The sequence below is a fragment of the Penaeus monodon genome, chromosome 7 (assembly GCF_015228065.2).
Source record: "Penaeus monodon isolate SGIC_2016 chromosome 7, NSTDA_Pmon_1, whole genome shotgun sequence".
Classification (NCBI taxonomy): Eukaryota; Metazoa; Arthropoda; class Malacostraca; order Decapoda; family Penaeidae; genus Penaeus; species Penaeus monodon.
In genome coordinates this window covers 26681433-26705796 of record NC_051392.1, presented here as the reverse complement: position 1 = coordinate 26705796, position 24364 = coordinate 26681433, and the positions used below count along the sequence as shown (strand labels likewise).

Genomic DNA, 24364 nt, shown 5'->3' with positions numbered 1-24364 from the left:
GCCACTACAGTTGGCAAACGTGTGTGACTGTGCAAAGTAGTTTGGTCGATCATGACCATGTTGGGCACATAAAGGGCATTGAGCTATGGATTGGCAGTGTTGGCACTGTGGCCTAGACGCTAACAATTCTGACATCGATGGTGAGAGATTAATATGGTCGGACAAGGAGAGAGTCTCTTCCAAAATAAACATCATCATATGAAAAAGTAATCTTGCCAATACTGGTGAACTTCCGGGGGCCTCTAGGGGAAATAGTGTAGTATTGTACTGATATTGCATCATAGTCCATGGGGCAGGCAAGTAAGTCTCTTCAATCTGACCATATTTTGTCATAGACAGGGCAGTTTGTCAGGGAAATGGAGACAGTCCTGATATAAGTATTAAGGGAGGGATTTGTGTGAGCATGAATGGATTTGCCAGTGAAGTCAGAGTATATAATGTTTTGGCTGGGGATTTGTGTCTATCTGTCACAAGGCGGGAACAGAACTTTGGCAGAAGGAAATTTTGCCTACTTATTTTTGGAGACATTGCTGGAAGAGGAGAGTGTTGGCAGAACAAGGGGCTGTAGAGGGGATCATGAAAAATCAATACCATTTGGCTGGACTAAACAATATCCAAAAGGTTTGTTGAGGTGGTGTGATCTTTAATGGTCAGAAGAAATGTGCTAGACATCAAAGATTATATAGCACTATGGTAAAGTATTGTGGCGGAAAGGATGGAAATGAGTTAAAGATCAGGATAAGATGTTAGATGCCAAAGGTTAAAGGACGTAGGATAGAATGGTAATGAAAAGGGTATAAAGGAGAAGCAAAGGGAATACAGTGGGGATCTGTAAAGGGAGAAGGGGTTAAAGGTATAGGGTGATCAGATCAAATGGAGAATATGTGTGTGGGGAAGGGAGAGTAACACTATGAGGAAAACAGCAAAAGAGCCATTATGAAACAATTAAAGGGTAATACGGGTGGAAATAGTGATTGTAGAAGTAGGAGAAGAAGCCAGAGAATGAGATAAGAGAACAGGAAGGGGGTGAAGTATCTTGAAGAATGTCAGGAGCGGAGGGAGTCATGTGGGCATCCAGGTGGGAGTGGTAAGGAAAATGGGGAAGAAAGCGGGAAAAGTGATGCACATAGAGAAGGAGAGTATGGGGTGTTTTTTGGGAGTGTTGGAGGAACTTGAGGAGGAGGACTGATATCAGCAAATACTTTGAATGTAGTGCGAATAGGAATAGACGGTGGATGAGGGAGTGGGGCATTCTCTTGGGCCATGTTTAAGAAGACTTATATATCCTTCATGGGTTTCTGGAGGGGTGTTGGGTAGGGAGGTGTGAGAAACAAGGGTTTTCTTATGTGAAGGTGAAGAGGGAGTTTGTCCAAAGAGTAGAGGGAGAGGTGGGTTGAGGAGAGGATATGGTAGATGGGGTGAAACGTTTAGATTGTCTGGTGCGACAAATGAGTTACGATGGGGATGCTGGGACTTCTTGAGAAGATGGGAGGGGAGCTGAGCGAAGCACAGTTTTCAAACAGGTAGAAAGTGGGAAGCTTGTCTAGTCTAACCTTGCGTAGAGTGAGGCCTAGTTTGAATCTGAGAACTGCTACCTCAGATTCGAGCTTGTAGGCAGGGCAGCTTGTATAAAATACATTATGGAAACCACCGCAATAGGCACACGTGCATGACTGAGCAGACCAATATGAACAGGCATGACTAGGTTAGGCACATAGAGGGCAGCAAGCTGTGGAGCAACAGTGATTGGCTGGGTGGCCCAAAACACCAACATTTCTGACATTGACGGGGAAGAGGTCGATATGGTCGGACAGGGTAGGACACTCCAATATAAACTTCAAGATCGTGTCTACGGAAGTTAATCTTAGCAATATTGGTGTAGGACTTACCTTAGTATCTAGAAGGAATAGTGTAGCACTATACTGTTACTGCATCATACTAGACAAGGCATGTGAGCAAGTCGTTTTCACAGTTTGACCAGTCTTGTCGTAGACAGGACAATCAGTTGATTAGATGGAAACAGTTCCAGTACTAGTATTAAGGGAGGAGTGAGGCTGGACAGGAATAAGTTTGCCAGTGACGTCAGTCAGAGTAGTTAGAGCACGAGCTTGGGACTCAGATGTAATTATGACATGTGTGAAAGATCAGAACGACTGAAAGGAAACTTTGCCTACTTGTTTTTGGAGACATTGTTGGAAAAAGGTATTGTCAGAATAGAGGGCTGTATGGAGAATCACAATGAATCGATCCCACTTGGCTGGGCCAAAAACAGTACTCAAAAGGTTTGCAGAGGTGGAAGCAGTAGGACAAGGGCGGGATGGGGTGGTATGGAGAGAGATACTGTTGGGAAGAAAATAAGGATGAACAGTAGTAATAAGGGGGGTGAGGAAGAAAGAGATGGAGTGAAGGTTGAGTAATGACCTAGGTTGGTGATTTGGAATGGATAGAGTCGACAGCAAACATCGAGGAGGGGTATTAGTATTAGTGGTCGAAGCCGTGGTCAAAAGAGAGGCTGGGGTCGGGAAACCAATGAAATTAAATTTAGATAGGCTAGTTGATGAAGTAGCAATTCTTAATGCCCCCAATAAGGGTACAAAATCTTCATTATTGGTCATGGTGAACCTGAAATAAATTGGGAGAAGAAACAAGTCTACCCCTCATGGTCCCCATTAAGGGTAAGGGTTAGGCGATTAACCAGTGGAATACCATGACCATGGTTCCCGGACACCATTCATAACTGACACAAACCCAGTCTTTCAATCTTTCAGCACGGCTCTAACACCTTAGGAAGTTGACAGCAGAAGGGGATGAAGAAAAGAAGGAAAAGGGGAGAAGAAAACACCATTCAAAATTCGATAAGGCGAGGTCCGGGGTAGGAGCAATCCCCTAAATTCGGCCCCAGACTCTGTCTCTTAAGCCCCCCCCCCCCCCACACACACACACACAACAACGAGCAAGGGGGGGAGAGGTGGGAGCAGCAGATGGAGGGGGACATGTGAAAGAGGGAGTAGTATTGAGAGAGGTAGTACTGCGGAGAGATGGACATTAAGTCTGCGAGTAGTATTAAGAGAGGATTGAGTAGTAGATGAAGAAAGTTGTGGCTGTGGAAGAGATGATGTTGAGGATGCTGGGGAAAGAGGAAAGTTTTCTGACCTGGGTGGATGATTAGGACTGGTCTGAGGTGACCGTAGGCGTTGAGGTAGTTGTACTGGCCATGGCAAGCCTGGAGTAGGTTGGGGAAAGAAACAGTCCACCCCTCAGGGTCACCTTGCGAGGTAATGGTGAGAGAGAGAGAGAGAGAGAGAGAGAGAGAGAGAGAGAGAGAGAGAGAGAGAGAGAGAGAGAGAGAGAGAGAGAACGTAGATGTGTGAGTGGGTGATCGTGTGTATACGAGACTGTGTGTGTGAATGGAAGCAAGTGTGAGCGTGCATGTGTGCGAGTGAGAGTGCACGTGTGCGGGTGAGAGTGCACGTGTGCGGGTGAGAGTGCACGTGTGCGGGTGAGAGTGCACGTGTGCGGGTGAGAGTGCACGTGTGCGGGTGAGAGTGCACGTGTGCGGGTGAGAGTGCACGTGTGCGGGTGAGAGTGCACGTGTGCGGGTGAGAGTGCACGTGTGCGGGTGAGAGTGCACGTGTGCGGGTGAGAGTGCACGTGTGCGGTGAGAGTGCACGTGTGCGGGTGAGAGTGCACGTGTGCGGGTGAGAGTGCACGTGTGCGGGTGAGAGTGCACGTGTGCGGGTGAGAGTGCACGTGTGCGGGTGAGAGTAAATGTGTGCGGGTGAGAGTAAATGTGTGCGGGTGAGAGTAAATGTGTGCGGGTGAGAGTAAATGTGTGTGTGTGTGTGTGTGTGTGTGTGTGTGTGTGTGTGTGTGTGTGTGTGTGTGTGTGTGTGTGTGTGTGTGTGTGTGTGTGTGTTTGTTTTTCAAGAGAGATATCACGCACACATTTTGAGTATGTAAGAGTATGAGCATGAGTGTGTTTGTGTTTGTATACATGCATACTCCTGCACATTCAAACAAGCATAACCCAAATAAATGTGATGTAGTTTTCCCATTATTTTGACACCAAACTATCAAAACCACAATCTTACTAATAATTATAGCACCTACTATTATTCCTCAATGGAAGGTCTCCCAAAGTGATGAACACCCACCATAGACAAAATGCAAACAATGATCTATCAGTGAATGTACAATATGCAAAGTACCTCCTGTTTAATATAGATGATTTTTAGTAGTTCTTAGGTCATGAAGTTTCAAGTGAAATGTCTTTTGTAATAATGGTTATATTTAGTAGTAAAACATAGTAAATAGTTGTAGTAAATGTAATTGCCTCATGCTAGGGCAGTGAAATTAGTATTGTCTAAATTCATAAGCATATCTGAATAATTTTCCAAATTTTGCAATGCTGAATAACATGCAAAGTTTCTTTAATGCGTATCTGGTAATTATATGTTTAAAATTTACGTATTGGTAAATATGTAATTGTATATTTGAGAAGCTATAAACTGCAAACAGCTTCTACTACAACTGTGTAATTACACAGAAATGACTTTCATTAAAATTCAACTTAATTATGACCTAAAGCATTATTTGGTGTATTTCTTACACAATTCAAAATTATAAACAATGAATTATAACTACATATATAGCTTCTTAGTGGAAGATACATTTGTACATTTGTGTCGAAGGTATGTATGGCTACTAGCAATGCGACAAAATTCAAATTATACTTTTTCCCCCCAGAAAAGCAGTCAACGGTAATGGTACTGTCATCAACTTTCCATTCTTGATAATCTTATGAAACTGTACACATTTCATAAATCTGTCAGCACTACCAAGAACACATCAAAGAATCCTATATGCAGAGTATACTGTAAGTATCTTCTCCCATGGTTTCAACATTACTAGAACGAACCCTCTTGACTATTTCTTTTTTTAGTTGTTAGCATGAAATTGTTTCAATAATTATGTCTACAACATGAATTGGAAACTGTCACAATTATTGACGTCCAGATTCAGTACTTGAATCACCACATAAAATTGAATAATGTGTACTGGAACGGCATACATATAAAGCGGATTAGGAAAGGCATTAGCGAGGCTGTGATAAATGTAAATGTGCTAGTGCTAGTTTAGCAAGCTTTCTTTTATGTTCTAGAAATATGCAGGATTATCCAGCACTTCATAACCAAAGATAATTATAGATTCAAGCATCCATAATTAAAATCATTATATATAGCCAAACAAAACACCCTCATCATTGAGACTGACAATGTATATAAGACCTCCACAAAATTGACCATTTCTTTCAAAATCTGATAGTGACTTCATAGCTTCCACAATTTGATGTGAATTAAACTGCTCAATTTGTCCTCCTTTGCACGAAGTAACATATTTCTTTAAAATCTGACAAAAAAAAAAAATTCAATAGGTATCTACCATGATTAATAATGTAAAAATAGCATTACTGTAGTAGCTAATTAATTAACAGGTTTTAATAAAACATCTTCAAGAAGCCTTCAAGGTATTCTTTAATACCAAGAGCAGTGCAGCTAAACTAACACAGGTACACTGGTAAATTGAGGCACAAATCAGTAATGTCTTCATATAAAGGCGACATAAGAAACAAGTGATTTACCACTGGTTAGAATTCCTAGCATCAATGGACACTGACTTTATTTACACACAAAAAGTGATGATGAAAAAATGTAATCGAAAAATAAGTGACATGACAATTCAATGTGAGGAAAATAGTCATACAAACAAAGACAACCTAGATCATCCATATATTATGTAGCCTTATGGCACAGGGCACATAGAATATATTACCAATTTGTCCTCTGTATTTGCCCCAAGGAGGCACACTCAGCACAGGAGAGTCACCGTCAGGAAAACAGTACCGGTATGCAAAAAGTGTATGGAAGAAACAGTGAATCTCCCCCTGGTGCAATTGTAAATTTTTGTGAGCTTACTATTACTGTTTATCCCTTAGGTTAGCATCTCTACAGGTGAAATAATCTTAAAAGTTATAACAAAGCACATTTAATGAAGAGGATTCTATAATCAAACGAAAAAGAAAAGAAATATACAATTTGGCATGAACCTATGTACATGATAATAATACTTGGTAAACAAAACCACAGAACTATTGTTGATACAGAGAAAGAAAGCAGTAACTCTTTTATGATAGCCTTGACAAGGCTAATTGAAAGCAACTGATGTAATGTGTGTGGCAACTGAGATCAAGTACCCAGTGTTGGGTTTTTTGGGTAGGTTCATGAGGTGAGTGACGTAATGAATACATGGATTGTATAAAAGACAAACTTAGCACCTACACAAGCTGGAAGTGACACTCTTCATAAAATTTTGAGGTCTGCTAATGTAAAAATCTGGTGCAGGCAATACCCACTTCTACATGCTCATTTTCAACATGTACAATGAATAACTGACCAATACTTTTTCCTCCATGAACCAAATGTTATGCTAAATCCTGTGAAAAAAGGCAATTATCAGTGCATAATCTTTATCCTACATATATATCTTCTTACAGAATCTGTATCATAAATTCTATAAGACTTTTTAAAATTTTCCTAACAAAAATCATTCTAAACAGACTCGCACCAAAGGCACACAATAGCAGACCTTCCTGCACTTGGCTCTCTTTGAGACACCACCTGAGAACAAAACATACCTCCCAGATTTATATACATTTAGATATTTTTTCTGTTGTATAAAAGGATAATCATGAAGTTTGCACTAGATGTTATAATATCAGGTCAGTAATAAATTGACAGTAATAGATACATATTTGGTATTTTATCTCAGGTGGTGCTTCATTATTTGGACAGCTGTCAGCTATTTACTTCATCTTTTGAGAAGAGAGAGAGAGAGAAAAAAAAAAAAAAAAAAAAAAAAAATAGTGACTAGTTGAGCCATTCATTGTAACAGCAAATCAAAATCCTGCAAAACACAGAAGCATTTCTTAAATTTTGAAAGTAAATTCTACAATATTTGAAAATAAACTTTTTATCTATAATGTCAAACGAATGTCTGAAGTGGACTTGAGGCGCAAGAGCTTTGTACGTTGAGGGAAAGTTTGAATAGGATAAGGAATAATTGAAGTATCCAAAGAATCTATGCAATTGCACATACTGACAGCATAGGATACAGCATATATTCTACAGCATGATAGCATTAAATAATCAGGGCTTTGTACAAAACTATTTGCATTAGGGCTGTGATAACACAGGACTTGTGGCCAAGAAATAATCTGAAAATCTTCAATACAGAACCACTCGTATGCGATAACCTACCCAAAGGAGTGCTTTACAACTTCAAATCCCATGGTTTGTTCATGAGAACTAGGCCTTTGTAATCAAACCTTCTTATAAGAGGAGAGTTTATGCCTCCTGCGAGCTCTTGCCTGTAGAAAGTGAGGGTGTCAGATCTATCTGCTTGGCCATGGCTACTTCATAAAGGAATATAAATCTTAAGCTCTAAATGAGGGATATCTGTAAAGAACAAACATCTTTCTGGTAAGAGCTGTAGTCTACAAAACACAAAAGTGTTACCAGGTATTGACAGATATTTGCTGAAAATAACACGCAAAGTTTATGACTTATAAATACTTTTTAATTTCCTTATTTGCCCCATAAAAAGGCAATCATAATACTAAGAGAAGCAAAGTGTAATCTGATTAAGAAAAACACATTCCTTTTATTCAAAAAGACTCCTTCAAAAGGAATGCAAAACTATTTTCCGTATACGATGATGCCACAAAAATACAGTTGTCTGTCTGTCGCACAGAAATCAGAATGCTCTGTTATCGGTGGAACTATACTGTAAATAAGCCAGGTCTTTGAATACTGGGAGAATGTGAGCACTTCTATTCTTCCTCTTCAAAGCCACAACCAGATGAAACAATGATACCTAAACCTCCTCTTCCTGCTTTGGCTATACAACACTTTATCACAAGCTAAAACTTTGACATTCCCTTTGAATCACTGTGAAGCAGGAGTTACTTCTGTTCTTCTGACTCCTTGGGTGGTAGGCTCGTGGCAAGGCTGAGGAGGATGTCCACACTCTCCTCTTCCGTCAACTCCCCTGGCTGCAAGTTAATGGTACATCAGTTTCCCCTAACTTTTGTTATTTGGCAGGCATCTCAAACACTCGAGAGGCTCTCTATATGTCTGTATCCTTCACTCGAGTACTGCATTGTTGCATTCTGTTATGAACTACTAAAATTAAATATCCCTTCCATAAGATAACAGAGTTGAACTTGAAATATGTGACAGAGCAGAATTTCTCAACCCTTTTATACTGTAAGCAAAATAAAAATTTTAAATCATGAAAGGCTTATTTCTTGGTTAGAAAAGAAAAACATAACTGCAGTACCCAGTGCAAAAATTTCCTGACAACCACTCTTTAATTCCTGAAGTTTTAAGTATGACCAACATTCCTTTTAACCCTTAGTCTGTGGCTGTATCGCATCCTACCTTGGGTGCAGGTAGCTTGGTGGTGCAAGCCAAGCACATATAGTCTTCATCTTCTAGTACATCTCCTGCCTTCAAACCAACACAAATGTAGTGGAACCAGCCCTCACACCCATCACACTGCACCCAATCCACGTTTTGTCCTGTGGGATGTTGGCACTTTTCTGCAGCACAAGCCTCATCTGAGTCATCATCATCGTCATCACTGTGTAAGTTGGAGGAGTGTACTTTCTTCTTCTTGACCCCAGTCATAGTCTTCTTCCTTGGCCCTTCTTTGCTGGTAGTAACTCCATCCTTCTTTTTCTTCTCCAAATTCTTTGCAAGAGCCTGCTTTTTCTTAATCATCCCCTTTGTTGGTTTGCCATCAGTGGGACCAGAGGAAACCTTTAAAATCTTTGACTTTTTAAGGGGAGACTTGTGTGGAGATTTTGGTTGTGTATCCTCTATTCCTTCACCTTGGGACTTTCTTTTCTTTGGAGCAGATTTTTTCGCTTTGTTCTCGTCGTTATTATTACCCGTTGAATTGAGAGATAATAATGTATCTTCTAGCATTGCAGGTGGATGGTTGGCAGCCTGTAATACCCTCCACAGGTGTGTAGTCTCATCAAGATTCACCTCTAAGAGTTCACCCTCAACTAAGAGGTCCTGCACTTGAGATCGGGTAGCAGAAGTAAGAGTAATAAGGGGGCCGTCATGATTTTCCATCACGCTTGCCACAAGGCGACTCCATCGAACCTTGTCAATCTCTGATTTCTTTTCTTTGCCACCTTTGCTACTGGAATAAGCATGCTCCCAACTTCCTTCCTCAGTTTTCTTACTATTCTCTTTGTCTGCATCATTCTTTCCTTCTGTTTCCCCTCTTCCATCCTTTTCTTTCTCTCCATCCTCACTCAAAAGTGAATCGTCATTTGTAGACTCATCTACTTCCATTTTTTCCTATGACAAAGAAGCAGACAAAATTAGGGTATGTTTGGTATATACCTGTATAGCATGGAATGAAGAGAGAAAAGTATTATCAAATAAATAGCACAAAGAAATATTTTGATCTTTATACTTACATCATCTTGTGTTTGAGGTGATACTGGTTTGTGTTGTTTTGCCTGTGCCTCAATAAGCTTTTGAGAGAACACAGACAGCTTACCAAGAGCAGCTGTTAATTCATCTGTTTTCATTAACTGTCTTGCTCTGTCTTGCCAGGACATTCCTCTTTCTGTTAAGCACTGTAAAGCTTCCCCTTCTGGCAATCTATGGAGAAAAACATGAAGTGGGAGACTTTAACCTAATCTAATAGCATCAAAACTGCTCGAGATATCATAACGCAAATCACATCCCTAATTTTCATAATCCACCTTAACCCGTTATTCCCGGTTGTCGGAAATCTCTGAGAGCAATTAAACTCTAGTGATATCTGGCAGTGGCCAGACAGTGGGCGCGGGGGTCCGCTGCATTAAGCCGAACGCCCCGCTCCACGCGCTCTCGCGTGTTGCCGCGTGTACAAGCTGAACTGGCCAACCATGCGGTTCGCTATGACGTCCTAACACGTCACCCAGCAGGAACGGGTTAAATATGTCTCGTCTTTTATTCACTTATCATACAATATAAATTCAAAATATATCTTCAACTTGTATCTTCTTTTACACAAACCTAGTTATCATGCAATCTTTTCTTACCTGACTGGTAATTTCTGGAGGGCTACAAGAAGTGACAAAATGGTTTCCAATCGGGGTCTTCTGGAACGTTCACATGATGGGCACAAGAACCTTCCCTCGTTGCTCAATTTTACCTTACTGCGATGAGATGATGGTACACAACCAGCTATGAGGGATGAAAGAAAAAGAATACCTGTGTAAAACTTTGTTTCTCAAGGCCAATATTTTCATGTACTGGTTACCCATCTACTTAAAAGTAATTATTGATAATAAAAAGTCAATGTTCCTTAAAATACTGGCAGAAAGGGTTTACCTTACAACTTTCATAAATAAACATATGTCTGAGAGTAAGCTGTACCATTACACTTACTATGGAAAAGGTCAAGGCATAAGGAACAGGTTAGCATGTTGGGCTGTGGTGCTTTATGACAGATGCAGAAAGTAGCACCTTCTTGAGGTATTTCTCCATCTCTTTTGTTGCGATTGTGGGCTCTCAGAGCTCTCATGGCTCCAAGCTCTCTTTCCTCACAGTCCTGAAAGTATACAGAAATTTTAGCTTTTACAAAAAACAAGTATCAAAATTCTAATTAATAAAGACCTGTATATTCTTGTCAAAGACATACCCTGCATTAAATAACGAACCTTAAATGCTTTCACAACTGTTGCTGGGTTTGCAGTATCTTCCACATTAATATCTAAAAGTTGTGCCTGCTGTTGCTGTGCAGACATTTCTTCTCGTTTAACTCTTTTCCGTTTGCCAGACACAACACCTATGTCTGTTCTTGGCACTAATACCTGAATAGAAAAACATTTTTTTTTTAAATTAAATGGAGAGGATGCACTTATATATGAAAACTGAAAAAAAATTACATCAAGAGTATACAATTTGAAGACTATCCAGCTGGTCTTTTTCTTCATGAAGGTATATTAATTTTTTCAAAACATTTTTCCACATATAAATTTCCTTAGTACAGTGGGAGGATATCAAGCAATATCAACCTCTAGCAAACTCAGATGAGAGTTCTTTTTCAAGAAGGTGCGAGCAGTCTTCTCAAGCCATGCATGAGCCAAGGCAACAGTCTCCTCAAGGTCTGCCAGAGGTTCCAGATGCAGTGGGATTGGCCTTCCACGAGTCACCAATCCCTCAATGGTCTCCAATAAAGGAGTTGTTTCACCACTCTGCAGTGTGGTGACTTTGTTATTCCACTCACGAGCTCGCTTCACAGCATCTTTCAAGGCTGCTACACTAGGTAGGTGGGCAGGTACCTCTTCTGCTTGTTTCACCAACTCTTCACCCTCAGAGACATTAATCCCAGGTCTGTAATGGAAAAAGTTCACTTGTAACGTAATACAATTTGTGACTTTGAAGTGTAAACTATACAAAAAATTTACTCATGCCCTATCCACTTAGATTTTAGTTTCCTAATCTTGTTTATACAAAGGCAACTCCAAAAGTGCTTAGTCACCATGGAGTTAATTACCAGGCCTATCTGACCTCTTTTACGAGCTCTGGTCTTTAAATTTTCAGAAACAAAAGTTTCATATTCCTATAACTATAACACCAAACTCTGTTAATAAAATGATAATAATAATGTAAATAATGATCAACATTATCAGGTGGGGGGGGGGAGGAGTTGGGTTAAACAGGTGGGATCAGATAGGCCTAGCAACTGGCTTTTAGGTGACTAAAAATTGTGAAGCCGTATATGAGGCATTGAGAATGGGAGACGTGATCTTACTAACTTTGCAAAAATTTGATTTTTGCAACCCCATTTTCTATTAAATCTGCCTTATGTTATGGCAAGAAAGGGTGTATTTAGTTTACCTATCAATGACTGAGAATTAAGGTTATAAACTTGTAGTCAAGGTGGAACACAGAATTTGATTTTGCGAGTTCACCTTTCCCATTCTCAATGCCTCATATGTGTAAGCAAGTGAGAAAATAAAATTATAATGGAAAATGCATGCATCCAGTACTAATAGATTAACCCGTTATCGACGGGTCACGTGTGGACACGTCATAGAAAATGGGTCTCTCGGTAGGGTAAACTTGTACACGCGGCGATGCGCCAGAGCTAGTGGAGCCGGACGTTCGGCTTAACATAGCGGACTCCCGCGCCCACTGTCTGGCCGTTGCCACATATCTCTAGATTTTAATTGATCTCAGTGAGTGCTTATGCCCGTCAATAAAAGGTTAAGCCATAATGTACGAGAAATACTTTTAAAAATCTATTACAGGGGGAATATTACTGAACATTAAATGAAACAAAGGAAATGCGTCTAGACATGTCTCCTTTTGTTTGAGGTTAGTTGAAGTATTAACCCATTGCCGACGGGTGGCATGTACGTACATGCCATGACATGTCGGGACCATATGCCAGGGGCACGTACGCACATGCCATAGAGTATGCATGGACATGCCATGAGTTTTTTTTTGTTACAATCACGGCAAAAGATTATTTTTTTGCCAGTGAAAGTGTGATTAAGTCGGTTCTAACACTTTCTCATTTTTACCATGCAACAAACAAAAAAAATGCAACAAACCGACAATTTCAACTCCATGATACCACACACTGCTTATTTTATTCGGACTATAGACCGAATAATGATCAACTATGGAGTCTATATAACAACAAAAATACCCTTCAGTCTCGATTTATCAGGAAGTTTGGCAAGTAGAGACTGTAAAAAATAATGAAAATTGAAAATACAACATATCTTCGTAGTATTACGAAGAAACGGCATGGGATGCTGGTATTTGGCATGAGTGGTCGCGCATGCTCGGGTGACGATATAAGCCCCCGGCAGCGAGGCCCCGGCCTCTATGAATGCTACCCGTCAATTATGGGTTAACAAGCACTGTACAAGAAACACAACCTGTCACATTTTGTATGAAATCTAGGTAACCTAGGTAACTTGAGTGCCCTTACTTTGCATTTAATGCTTGACTAGCTTTTTCTTCCCAAGTTTCCATATTTGTCAATAACTGCTGCAGCTTTGCCATTGCCTTCTCAATCTTGGGATGCGGTGGCAAAGAAATGCCAGAGTCGAGAAGCTTACGGACACATTCCACTGTCAAGGACCCTGAATCATCTAGAGTTTCCTCTACTTCTTCCAACCACTCAACCTGAAAAAGTTGAATGTTGAGAGGAAGAAGACAATACAAGATGATAAAAAAAGTCAGCAAATTTATTATATCAGAAAAAAACACCTAAAATCAAAAACCTAATTAAAATCTAAACAAACCTGTTGGAGTTTATGCTTTAGTCTTGGCAATTCAGGTAGATCAATGTCAAGAGAGCAACCTGTATCAACCATCTTAGCAATAGCCTCTGAATCTGGCATCTCCTGACTTAACAAAGAGACTGCCTCCTCTTGGAAGGCGGTGACTCGAGTAAGCAGTTCCTTCACAGCTTCACCTTCCCTGATTACACAAGCCAAGGATTCTATCTGTTCATGGAAGAGTCGCAGCTCCTCCAATGTTAATCGGCTCTTTGCCTCCCCACTGCCTCGCGTCCTGACATAAGAAAAGGGTGAGGATAGATTTCATAAAAAGCAAATTGATATGCTGCAGCTCATATATCACTTTCATATTTACATAAAATACTCAATACAAACCTGGTTCGAACTTTTTTGGTTGCAAGATGGGCAGCAACAGTGGCACATTTGTCTGCTTCAGTCACAGCTTGAACCAAAGTCTGGAGTAATTCACTCTCAGGGAATCTCTGTGCTTCTGCCTCTTCAACAAGCTCTCGGAGTTCACTAAGTTCTGCAGTGAGTACCAAGTAAGTGAGGACTTTTACTTACATCACAAAAGGCTTTACCTAGATCATATATGTGAAAACACAAACACATGTGGTATAATTTTTAAATAAAACTTTGACGACAAAAACATCTTCAGGGTTACCACTTTTTTTTACTATTATTTGCTTGCAATTTAAGTTCAATTATCCACTGATCATCTAAGCTTTCACACAAGTCTGAAGACTAAATGCTCCTTTACCTATCTAATCATATCAAACATATCTGAAAGGCTTGACCATGATAATATTACCCTAATAAGTGCTCAATGTTAGCTGATACCCTCACACAAACACTGACACAGAAGAAAAGTTCAAGAAAAGTTTTTTTTTTTATGAGAAATGAAAGATAACATGCAGACTATTGGAGTGAACATCTAAATCTTATGTACACCTTTGTGTCTGCACTAAAAGCTTAACCCTTTCACTGATACACTGGTATCATTTTATAATATCCATTAGGTACATATATGTATATATGTGTATATGTATATATGTATATACACACTATATATATTATATATATATACATATATATTAATATATATGCATATACATATACACACATAGATACATATATATATATACACATATGCATACACATATATACATATACATACATATATACATATACATACATATATACATATACGTATACATACATACATATATACATATACATACATATATACACACAAGCTTTGTCCGTGCACAATCTTGTTACAGTCCAATCAATATTCTATGATTTATAAAGGAATTAAGCTACGGATATCAAACAGCATCCATGTCATTGCAAGGGTTAAATACATGATTTGAGTAAAGCTATGTAACTTTGAGCTCAAGGTGGGAGAAGGAAAGTGTTATTGTGGAAGAGGTGAAGGCACATAGCACAGCAATAAACATTTATTGGTTTAGGAAAACCTAAAACAAACAATTTAATTGGGTTATAAAATTTCCAATTCCATGTTCTATTTTCTCTTTGCTTACATTGGAATGCTAACATTGGATTGGAGGGAATGTTCTTCACTTCCTTACCTAGTTTATCATCTGGCTTGGCTTCTAGGGCCTCTTTTACTTTGACAGCCCAATGGTCAAAGGACTCGGCTCTCACTTTGAGACGCTGAAGCAGTGGTGGAAGTTCATCCAATGTATACCGGTACCTGAAAGCAAGTCTTTTATTCATAAACTTGAAAAATGTATGATGGTCATATTTCTTTAACTATCTGTCTGTCCAGGATCTAATCCCTTCAGCACATATTTTTTTGTGATTTATTGACTATCTATCTTCCAGAACTTTCATATACACTTCTAACATTAAATCCCTTTATCATGTACAACTTCAAATGTAGATGAGAAATTCAGTACACAAAGGGTCTCCATAATATAATGAATTCTAACTATGACATCTATTTTCTTAATTCCATTTCATGTTTATCATGAATACTATCAAAATATTACTACACTTGATCAGAATATATAGAAAATTAGAGTAGAATACTCTTATCATTTTCCCCATCTAATATCCAAATCCAGTAATACTAAATCTGTTTAAGTGTGCAATCACAGAACCTCTTAGTCATCATACATAATTATTTTAGTGAGAATTAGTAATATTAACCTGAGTGTATGATTTTCAGGAGCGCATTCACAAAGCATCTTGTAGTGACGAAGGCAAACTAGACGGTCTTGAGTACAACTGCAAGTAACAGCTGACAGGAAACATGTGGTTTTGCAAACATCACACTGTCTCTCATCATCTGGCAAGAGTTCAAATGCCTCCCTCTCAGCACTTGTCACACCCTTGAATGAAAAAGTATATAATGTACATCATATATGCTGAAATTAATTCCTGAAGCACATAAAACTTTAACTGCCAGGAAAATGAATATAAATCAAAAGGTTCTATACTGACTGCATTTTAGGGAGAAAAGAGCTTTCCTTAAAGCAGCATCTTATCAAATGCTCTCAACTATAATATTTACAAAAATCATATAAATGACAGAAATCTCAGATGAAATACATTTGATTAACCCAAAAATGCGTAGTAGAGATGGGAGATGATCTAATGCAAGAGCATACTTTACAAATGAGGAGTGGAGAAGATTGGGAGTGAGGGGGAGGAGATTAGGACAGGATTAGATTAAGGAGGAGAGAGGAGAGGAGGATGGGGAGGAGAGGAGGGAGAGAGGAGGAGGGAGGAAGAGGAGGAAGGAGGAAGAGGAGAGGAGAGAGAGGAGAGGAGGAGAGGAGGAGAGGAGGAAAGGAAGAGAGAGGAAGGGAGGAGAGGAGGAGAGAAGGAGGGAAGAGAAGGAGGAAGAGGAGGAAGAGAAGGAGGAAGAGGAGGAAGAGAAGGAGGAAGAGGAGGAAGAGAAGGAGGAGAGAGGAGGAAAGGAGGAGAGGAGGAGGAGAGGAGGAAGAGGAGGAGGAAGGAGGAAAGGAGGAAGGAGAAGGAGGGAAGAGGAGGAGAGGGAAGAGGAGGAGGAGAGAGAAGAGGAAGAGGAGGAGGAGAGAGAAGAGGAAGAGAGGAGGAGAGAAAGAGGAGAGAGAGAGGAGGAGAGGAGGAAGAGGAGGAGAACGGAAGGAACGAGAGAGAGGAAGAGGAGGAGGAGAAGGAGGAAGAGGAGGAGAAGGAGGAAGAGGAAGAGAAGGAGGAAGATGAGGAGAAGGAGGAAGGAGGAGGAGGAGGAGGAGGAGGAAGAGGAGAAGACAAAGAACAAGAAGAAGCAGAAGGAAAAAAGAAGAACAAGAAGATCATCATCTTGCCCTTGCTCCAACCATAATTTTTATTAAGGATAAGGAGAAAGAAGTGCAAAAATCAGGAAGCTTTACCTCAAACCCTAAAATAACGAAGGGAATGTAACCATAGTTTCTTTGGGATCTCTTGTTCTAATGAAAAGATGAAAGTGAAAATAATCTAGATATTGTGGGTTTAAATTCTGGGTTACTATTTCTATGTGAATAAACTTTCATACATTGGTTTTATCCAGTACATACTGTACTTTAAACCCAAGCATGAACTAAAATAGTAAAATAATTTTAACCTGATTCATCCTCTAAACTTACCCAATGGAGAAGTGACCTACGCAGTTTTTTCTCCAAGTCAACCATTCGTAGCATATCCTGATATGTAGCTGCTGCTACTGTGAGATCCAGTTCATCTGGTGTGGAAGCCATTTTGCACACCAATTCATCATGGGAGAACACACAATAACGCTTTAGGTTGCTGTAGTGTAACACACACTCTCGTCCAATAGCCAACTGAAACATGTCAATGCCATTTTAAGTCATTTCAAAACACTAAAATAAAGAAAGTTATTCCCATTATACGACTAACTTGGAAATGCACCATGAAAGGCCTTCCCCAATACTGTTCTTACCCAGTCAGGAGGTGCAAAGTTTACAGCTTCAGCAAAATTGTAGCCTTGGTTAAACCCAGCATGATAAGATCTTGGGAAGGTGATAACAAACTCTCCTGCATGTTGATCCGTCCGCACTATGGGCACTCCTCCTTTGATATATAAAAAATATATTAAGGCAAGTTCACAAGTATTTGTATAAGTATTAATCAATTCAAATACCCAAAGTCAGTCAGCATTATCAAATAACAATTCAATAACATCTTTTGTTTCTTTTCTGCAGACAAACCTGATTTCATCAGTATATTCGGATTCATGATGGTGACTAGTTGATGGAGGAGGTCTGGCTGTGCCTGGAACAATTCTGGTGCTGCCTCTTTCATGGAGGTCTCAAATAATTCTGCTTGACCTCCTGGTACTCCATACCAGGTTTTGGGCTCTCCCCTGTAGGTTTCAGGTTAAGAGTCAATGCATATATCAGGAAATGAGTCTACATTCAGATTCAAATTCATAATAATCAAAGAGAAAGGAAAGTTGCCCATATGGATGACAGAACCTTGTATATACAGAGAAAATTTGGAACATGTAAAGTGAGTAGCCCTGTCTAATATGGAAATTATCAATAATCATTTTAGTTAATGATGAAGATATGGAAAGAAGTGATGAATTTCTGTGACTAACTAAATATAGACATGTACTGCAAAATATATGGTACAAATGTGGCAAAAACTGAAATAATTTGATAATAACAGGGAACAAAAATAATTTCTAACTAAATCAACTAAGATGCATTGCACTATCAACAAATAACATGATGGTGAAAAGGGGGAAAATAAACCATTTCACAAAGTAAAATGAGAAATTGAAATAAAACTTTTATAGCCTTCTTAAAAATATTTTTGTATTATAGTAAAATTAATGACAGTATCAGAAAACTCTCGGTGTCCCTGACTCCATTAACTCCTGGCAACCGTCCTGAAGTTTGGCACGGGAGTCCACTACATGTAGCAGAACTTTCCGCTTGATGTGCTCTAGCGCATCGCGACACCTATAGCCTTACCAGAATGATGGGTCTGTTTGTTATGATCGCTATAGGCATGGCCCGGCAGATACGGGTTAAATACTAGAAACTAGTCTTGCAAAATTATTAATTTTCATCCCTTTTCAACAACTGTCCTAGTAAATCATTATCAAGTAAAACCTTACCAGTGCAAATAGTTTATGGAGTAGCTCCAGTGGTCCTCATTATGCCAACAGAATGTGGAGAAACACATCCCCACATACATCCAGGGAACCTTCATTCCAGATATGTCACAGTTTATGTGGCCTAAGACAGATCCTTCTAGCACTGGCAGGTTGTTCAGATTCCAACTACTGATTGCATATTCCTGTTGAAGAGTCTTACAGTGAGTGTAAAAAATAAAACAGCATATACTAATACCATTTCATTCTTCTTGATGCATATATAATAAGTATACCTCTTAAACTTGAAGGCTCATTGACCCAATAATGAATGGTAATATATTTGGTAATGTCAGGCAAGAACAAGTACATATTAGTGTGCCTGGGTGACGGTCTGGCTTTTTACCTGGAATCTGAGGTTACTGCTATAACAAGATAACATGCCATAATTGCATATAATTCATACCTGATCAGCTGGCAGCAAATTCTTAGAATTCTTTGTTGGAAATCCTGAACCATGATCCATTGTATGTAAATCAGCCCCATACTCTACAGTTACATCTTCATCAATTGATGAAACAATTCGCCAAAATTCACGCTCTGCCATTTCAGTTGGAATCAGCTGAAAATATTAAATATTTAAATTCAATGTAGAAATAAATTCAACAAAAGTGGACACAACAAATCATTTGAGTCTTCTAATTTGTGATATTAGTAGTAAATTGTGTTGAGCTTCTGAATTTCACCAAGATTATTTCTATTACTACTTTTGTTCTTTTATCCTCTATGATCTTACAATATCTGATACTGAAAAATTTGAAAGATATTAAAATTTACTTCATCTCCCATCTTCACTCACATGAACAGGCATATTGAAGTAATCTTGTTTAAATTTGTCAGCCATTTCCCCAAAGGACTGCAGTGTGTATTCTTTCTGTGCCTGCTCAAATCCAAAAGCTTCAACAGGCTTGCTTACTTCTACTGCAACACATTTAGGGCACCTCCAGTCACCTGAAATTATTGGATCATGTTGAAATCATCTTCATAACACATTTACTCCCTCACTGAATGTGTTAAAAGTCAAGGAATCTAAATAGCCAATTTCAGCCAATAAGCAGAAATGCCAAGGGCTGATGCTGCAGTATTGCCATATTTAGTTATCTATTTGCACTGAGAAACTATCCAAAAAAGTTTTTGAGTGAGGATAGGAAAAAAGGCAATTATAAATACAAATGCAGGAAAAATTACATGAGCAGGATTCATCACAGTATCTAAAATTCTAATTAGCACTTAATCTATTTTTTCTAAGTTCTTAATTATATGAATTTAAATTTATCTAATTTATTTATTTCAATGTTAAATTGTTAACATCTAAACAAACTATCACTGAACTAAATTGGTAATTTGCATATGTAATAATTAAAACTCCATTAACAAAAAATATACAAATAATAAATTTACATAGGACTTGTGTTTTGCCTTGATATCTGCCATGCATACAATCCTATCAACGATATTTCATTATCAGTAGGTGTTGATAAATGCTTGTGGGTATATTTTTCAATGACAACAAACTACGAGATACAATGCCGCCAGGTGGCTTCCCAAAACAAAAGCCCTCTCTCCCGGGTTACATTCATAGTGGCCTGGGCCCCGCTGCCAGGGGATCATGTCACCAAAACGTGCATGGAATGACCATATATGCCCCCAGAAAACAGGACAGGCGCACTATGTCATGTATGCACATGCCTTCTGGAATATAGTCCAGGCATGCCATGGCATGTACGTACATGCCAACAGGTGAATAAGGAAGTTTAATGGGTTGCACTACTTTACAATGTGGAAGCCTGCAACTGTGTTGTGCATCAAATATCATAAACATGTTTTTTGTTTCTTCAAGCTACTGTCTGGATTTTTAAAGGTGGTTTACATTATCTAATAATTCAGTATAAAAAAAAACAGCATCATAATTAACTCCTTGGATCCGGATGATTCACTGCCCACATTTGGCCCAAAATACTGACACTATGTTTATATGAGCAACCACTCTGACAGGTGTGCAGTTTGTAGGCAGAGCACACAAACACTCAAGGGCAGTGATAAGACTTCATGCCTCCCCTTTGTAATGTTATTTTCTTTTTCTCTGCATAAGCACTTTTAGGTTCTTTGCCATTTTCCAATGTCTATATTTGTCATTTGGTATGCTGTATCCACTTAGTAAGTGACCGTTTTCCTTACACAGACTCCATATCATCTTGCTAAGCAGCTCATAACCAAACGTACTAATAATAACTATAAGTAACATTTTGTTATCTGTGTCATTTTTTTTTTCATAATAATTAATTTTCTGCATTACAATCTACTCCACTGGTCACAGCAGGCAGGTGTAGGATCCTCAGCATGGAAATAGTGTCCTTATTGGACCTGGAACATTTCCAGCTATAGCTCACAGATGGTAATCAGCCGAAATTATCTTGACAACAAATTCAAATCGCCTGTCCCTCAAGCCAAATGTTTTCTCATGATGGTCATATCATCCGGATCATCGGGGTTAATAAAAATAAATAAATAAATAAAAACATAAAAGTATACACAACAATCTGCCAAGTTGGTCTACACATCTTAAAAATAATTTTTAAAAATATTCATACTGCAATAATTGTTAATTAATCATTAACCCTTATCTGACGGGTAGTATTCATAGTGGCCCGGGCCTCGCTGCCAGGGGCTTATATCATCGCCCTAGCATGTGCGACCACTCATGCCAAATACCAGCATCCCATGCCGTTTCTTCGTAATACTACCAGGATATGTTGTATTTTCAGTTTTCATTATTTTCTAAAGTCTCTACTTGCCATATTTCCTGATAAATTGAGACTGAAGGGTAATTTTGTTGTTATATAGACTCCATGGTTGATCATTATTCAGTCTATAGTCTGAATAAAATAAGCAGTGTGCAGCATCATGGAGTTGAAATCGTCGGTTTGTTGCATTTTTTTTTTTGCATAGTGAAAATGAGAAAGTGTTAAAAACGACTTAATCACACTTTCATTGGCAGAAAAATAATATTTTGCCGTGATTGTAACAAAAAAAAACTCATGGCATGTCCATACATACACCATGGCATGTACATACATGCCCCCGGCAGATAGTCCCGCCATGCCATGGCATGTGCGTAGATGTCACCCGTCGGCAAAGGGTTAATATACTCTTTAATACAAAAGAAAAAACATTCCTAAATTATATACTTGCCTACAGAAGAGGAAAAAAATCTAGGTAAACATAATTTCAAACTGATAATACTCCTCTTCTTGGATAACTTTTCTTTCTGCAGTAGTAAATCAACTTTCACACCCAATTTACTTAACCTAATAACAATGGGTTCTCCCTATGCTATAATGAGCCATGCACCAACTGCCATAATAGACCATGGGTTAAAAATTAAAAGCACAGAAGCATGTATTTATCTCGCTTTCTACACTTTTGGCTGCAGCACCCACAACTTTCTAGGAAATGAGGTTAAAAAGAGGCTTTCAGTGTACTTTTCAGCAATAACTCCTCAGTCAGAATCAAACAAGCAAGCAACTATTAAGCACAAACTATTTAGAGCAGGCTGACCATGTGGAGCATGGATTCTTATTCTCTGATATTTGGGCTAAGACTAGATGTCAATTATCATTAGTGGGCTAACAAGTTATAATGAGTAGCACCTACCTTTAGGTATGTCTGCCAGAGGAGGGACCAGGCAGAAAATGTGGTACGAGTCATCACAACCATCACACAGGAGCATCTGATCTTCTGCATCACCTCGTCCACAATTCAGACAAATGTATTTTGCCAGCTATGGACAAAGAAATTCCAAAATTAGTAACCATCAGACTTTACTGCAGTCCCCATACTTTTCAAAATCAAAGAGAACATGTAAAGATGTACCAGAAATTAATCAAAGTGCAGGTGACATTATTTTACAAGGGTCTGACATGCACTTAACTTGCTTATAATCAGTCCAAGCATCTACACATTGCTGGTGGTAAGTGTGTGTAATGTAATTGCATTTAGAATGGGCTACAAGCCTGCACTGATACTTCACGGAGTTCAGTCAAACCTCATTAATGCTAAGCTCAAACAAGGTTTGAAGTCATTTCCATCTTTTGCTTGGAAAGGAGTGAGGTTCCTATTGTCATAATACTTCAATCAAATGGCCCATACTTGTAAGTGTTCGAATTGAGCAAGTGTCAGTTTAATGAGGTTGAATGAACTGATGCTAATAAGAGCAGAATATCCTGAAGGCACAGTCAAATCACTTGGGAAAAGATGATTGGCCAATCTAGTACATATGTCTAGTTAAGGTAATGAAGGGGATACCTCTCGCATAGCTTACCGGATCATAATCGGTATAATCAACTTTCTTGCCACGAGTCTTTCCCTTATCCTCCGGCGAGGCCTTCTCAAAGCCAGCCATCTTAGGTCCAGCACCATAAAACTGCAGCCTCTTCAACTCCTTGCTGCCTCTCCCGTCTTCCTACAACACACAAGAATGCCACCTTCAGCATTTTTGCTCTTTTATGTTTGTCACAACTAAGATCTTTCCAAAGGTATAAAATTATTCCCCAAAATGATATACCGAGCACAACTCTCAGTGCATTATCAAATTAATCTTCAAACAAAATGCTTTTCTTAATCTGATACAAGGAAGTGCCTTGGAAAATCTGGAGTTTGATCTTCTAACTTTCACGTCTGTTTTGGTTGAGCTGAGAAAGGGTGAGGGCGGTAACTGGACCCATTGCAAGAATCTAACATAATTCGAACACTTATCCAATCAATGCTGGAGCCTTTTTGTATCTCTTTCAAAGTTAAGTACTTTCTTGGAATCAATACATATATCCTGAGGTAACCTCTTTAAACCAAATATATTGAAGGATTTGGAATTTGCATATCATACAGATGAAGCATGTAGCCCTTGAGGAAGAACAGTTGCCATAATAGTCCATGTCCCCGTAACAGTTCTGAAGCAGAATATTCTGCAGTTGCATAAATAAAAATAAAATAATTATATCAAAAGATGGTAAAAATGATAAATAAAATGGCTCCTGTTAAAACATGCAAGCATGCGCATAAAAATAAAAAGCCTGAAGTAATTAGCACTTTTTCAGTGAAGGTTCTAAAGAGAATCTATAAGCTCTAAAAATAGCCAGATAATATCTCCTTTTACTTATTAACACCCTTTTCTTGTCCAGCCTTCTTGTCATCTACTGCCCAGGCTTGCTAACCAGTAGCTATTTTCATCTAATTTCATGGCAGCCAAATAATACAGAATATTTGTCTCTCATTTTTATTTTCACTTACACTTCTATCTTCAATGTGTATGTTCACACAATGCCAAAATGGACCAAAAGATATGAAAATTGACATAATTAGGTAACTCATTTAAGATCATACAAATGAAAAAATAGAAAAATTATATATATATATATATATATATATATATATATATATATATATATATATATATGTATATATATATATGTATATATATATATATATGTAATATATATATATATGTTATATATGTGTATATATATGTATATATATATAGTATATATATTATATATATTATTTATAATATAATTATATATAATAAATATAATACTATATATACTTATATATACTATAAAATATTATATTATAATATATATATATATATATATACTATATATATACTATTATATATAATAATATATCATATATATACATATAATATATCATATATATAATATATAATATATTATACATATATAATAATATAATATAATATATATAATATATATATATATATATATATATATAAATATATATATATTATATATAATATAATATATATA

The 24364-nt window shown here is 38.2% G+C and overlaps 1 protein-coding gene across 3 annotated transcripts in view; it reads right to left on the bottom strand.

Annotated features, from left to right (window-relative positions):
- Positions 1–5515: 5515 nt before the first annotated feature.
- LOC119575169 (lysine-specific demethylase 5A-like) overlaps positions 5516–24364 on the bottom strand; it is a 33428-nt gene continuing 14579 nt past the window's right edge. Inside the window, exons 5-24 of one of the 3 annotated variants that reach the window (XM_037922656.1) lie at positions 22864–23004; positions 22197–22323; positions 19342–19493; positions 18949–19104; positions 18507–18688; positions 17590–17744; positions 17322–17449; positions 17008–17202; positions 15563–15744; positions 14980–15104; positions 13763–13913; positions 13391–13661; positions 13075–13271; positions 11144–11462; positions 10787–10939; positions 10515–10677; positions 10166–10310; positions 9554–9740; positions 8499–9431; positions 5516–8110 (exon numbers count right to left, since the gene is read on the bottom strand). In XM_037922656.1, coding sequence (XP_037778584.1) covers positions 8021–8110; positions 8499–9431; positions 9554–9740; positions 10166–10310; positions 10515–10677; positions 10787–10939; positions 11144–11462; positions 13075–13271; positions 13391–13661; positions 13763–13913; positions 14980–15104; positions 15563–15744; positions 17008–17202; positions 17322–17449; positions 17590–17744; positions 18507–18688; positions 18949–19104; positions 19342–19493; positions 22197–22323; positions 22864–23004 — 4152 coding nt within the window. In that variant the 3' untranslated portion in view covers positions 5516–8020. Of the gene's footprint in view, positions 8111–8498; positions 9432–9553; positions 9741–10165; positions 10311–10514; positions 10678–10786; positions 10940–11143; positions 11463–13074; positions 13272–13390; positions 13662–13762; positions 13914–14979; positions 15105–15562; positions 15745–17007; positions 17203–17321; positions 17453–17589; positions 17745–18506; positions 18689–18948; positions 19105–19341; positions 19494–22196; positions 22324–22863; positions 23005–24364 lie in introns of all 3 variants that reach the window. The other 2 variants (XM_037922655.1, XM_037922658.1) reach the window with 2 other exon arrangements.